Here is a 1,403-nt window from a genome sequence, read left to right on the forward strand (position 1 = left end):
CAGGGAGCAGCAGTTACTTTTCATCTCTGCTCCACATTCCCGTGTCTGCTCTGATCACAGTCAGTGCTGGGCAGCTCTGCCAGGATTTGCTGTCCTGAATCCCTGGGCTGCACTGCCCCAGTGACCAGCAGCACAGCCAGGCTCTGGAGCTGGGAATGGTGCTGATCAAAGGCACAGGATACAATCCACGGGAAAACAAAGAGGGGAGAACAACACATTTCCCTCCCCCCCGAGGGTCTGTCTGTCTGTAAAAATCTCCTTGGAATATTTATGCCTGGTTTTGTTTTTCATTTTAAAGGGTTCTTTTTCTCTCCTTGCGACTGTTCAGCCCTGGCTTACAGTGACACTGCCCTGGATTTTAAGGACAACGTGGACTTTAATTGACTGTCTTTTATAAATATCCCAATTATTTCTCCATTTCAAAAGAAAAGTGTTCCCCTGCAGCCCGGGGCTCCTGCTGCCACCCCAAGGAGCTGCTGCAGGGACCGCAGAGGGGGGAGAGGTGGCACTGGGGGGATGGTGGCACTGGGGGGATGGTGGCACTGGGGGGATGGTGGCAGTGGCCGCACTGGCACTGGTGGCAGTGGTGGTGCTGGTGGCAGTGCAGGAGTTGTGGTGGCAGTGGTGGTGGCAGTGGTGGTGGCAGTGGCAGAGGTGACAATGATAGTGGCAGTGCTGTTGGTGGCAGTGGTGACAGTGGCAGTGGTGGCAGTGACAATGGTGACAGTGGTGACAGTGGTGACAATGATACTGGCAGTGGTGACAGTAGCAGTGCTGCTGGTGACAGTGGTGACAGTGGCAGTGGTGGTAGTGACAGCAGTCAATGGTGACAGCGATGGCAGTGACAATGATGACAATGGTGCCAGTGGTGACAATGGTGACAGTGACAGTGGTGACAGTGGTGGCAGTGACTGTGGCAGTGACAATGGTGACAGTGGTGACGGCAGTGACAGTGCCAGCTGTGGCAGTGACTGTGGCCGTGGTGACAGCAGTGACAGTGGCTGTGCTGGCAGTGACAGTGGTGGCAATGATTCTGGCAGTGGCAGCGGTGGCAGTGGCTGTGCTGGCGGTGGCAGCAGTGGCAGTGGCAGCAGTGGTTGTGCTGGCAGTGGTGACAGAGGCTCTGGTGGCAGTGCCAGCGGTGGCAGCGGTGGCAGTGGCTCTGGTGGCAGTGCCGGCAGTGTCCGCGGCCATGCCCCGCGCCTGCAGCAGAGGGCAATGCAGGGAAGGCGAAGCGGCTCCCGGCAGAGCAGCTCTGGGCAGAGCAGCTCCCGCTCGCAGCCCCGGTTCGGGGTCTGTGCCCGGCACTCAGTCCCCGATCCCCCGCACATCCCCCGCGCTGGAGCAGCAGCACCTCTGTCCGCCCCCAGGGCACCAACGCTTCCCTTCCCCGCTCCCTCTGT

At 59.2% G+C, this 1,403-nt stretch overlaps 1 protein-coding gene across 1 annotated transcript; it reads left to right on the top strand.

Moving 5' to 3' along the window:
• Window positions 1-660: 660 nt before the first annotated feature.
• LOC113962444 (sericin-1-like) lies at window positions 661-1,293 on the top strand (the record flags this gene model as incomplete). Its single annotated transcript, XM_027673195.1, has 1 exon — window positions 661-1,293. A coding segment is annotated over exon 1 (633 nt), but the record flags the coding sequence as incomplete, so codon positions are not given.
• Between the last annotated feature and the right edge of the window lie 110 nt (window positions 1,294-1,403).

This window comes from Neopelma chrysocephalum, unplaced genomic scaffold, assembly GCF_003984885.1.
Source record: "Neopelma chrysocephalum unplaced genomic scaffold, ASM398488v2 Primary Assembly neopelma1_179293, whole genome shotgun sequence".
Taxonomy (NCBI): domain Eukaryota; kingdom Metazoa; phylum Chordata; class Aves; order Passeriformes; family Pipridae; genus Neopelma; species Neopelma chrysocephalum.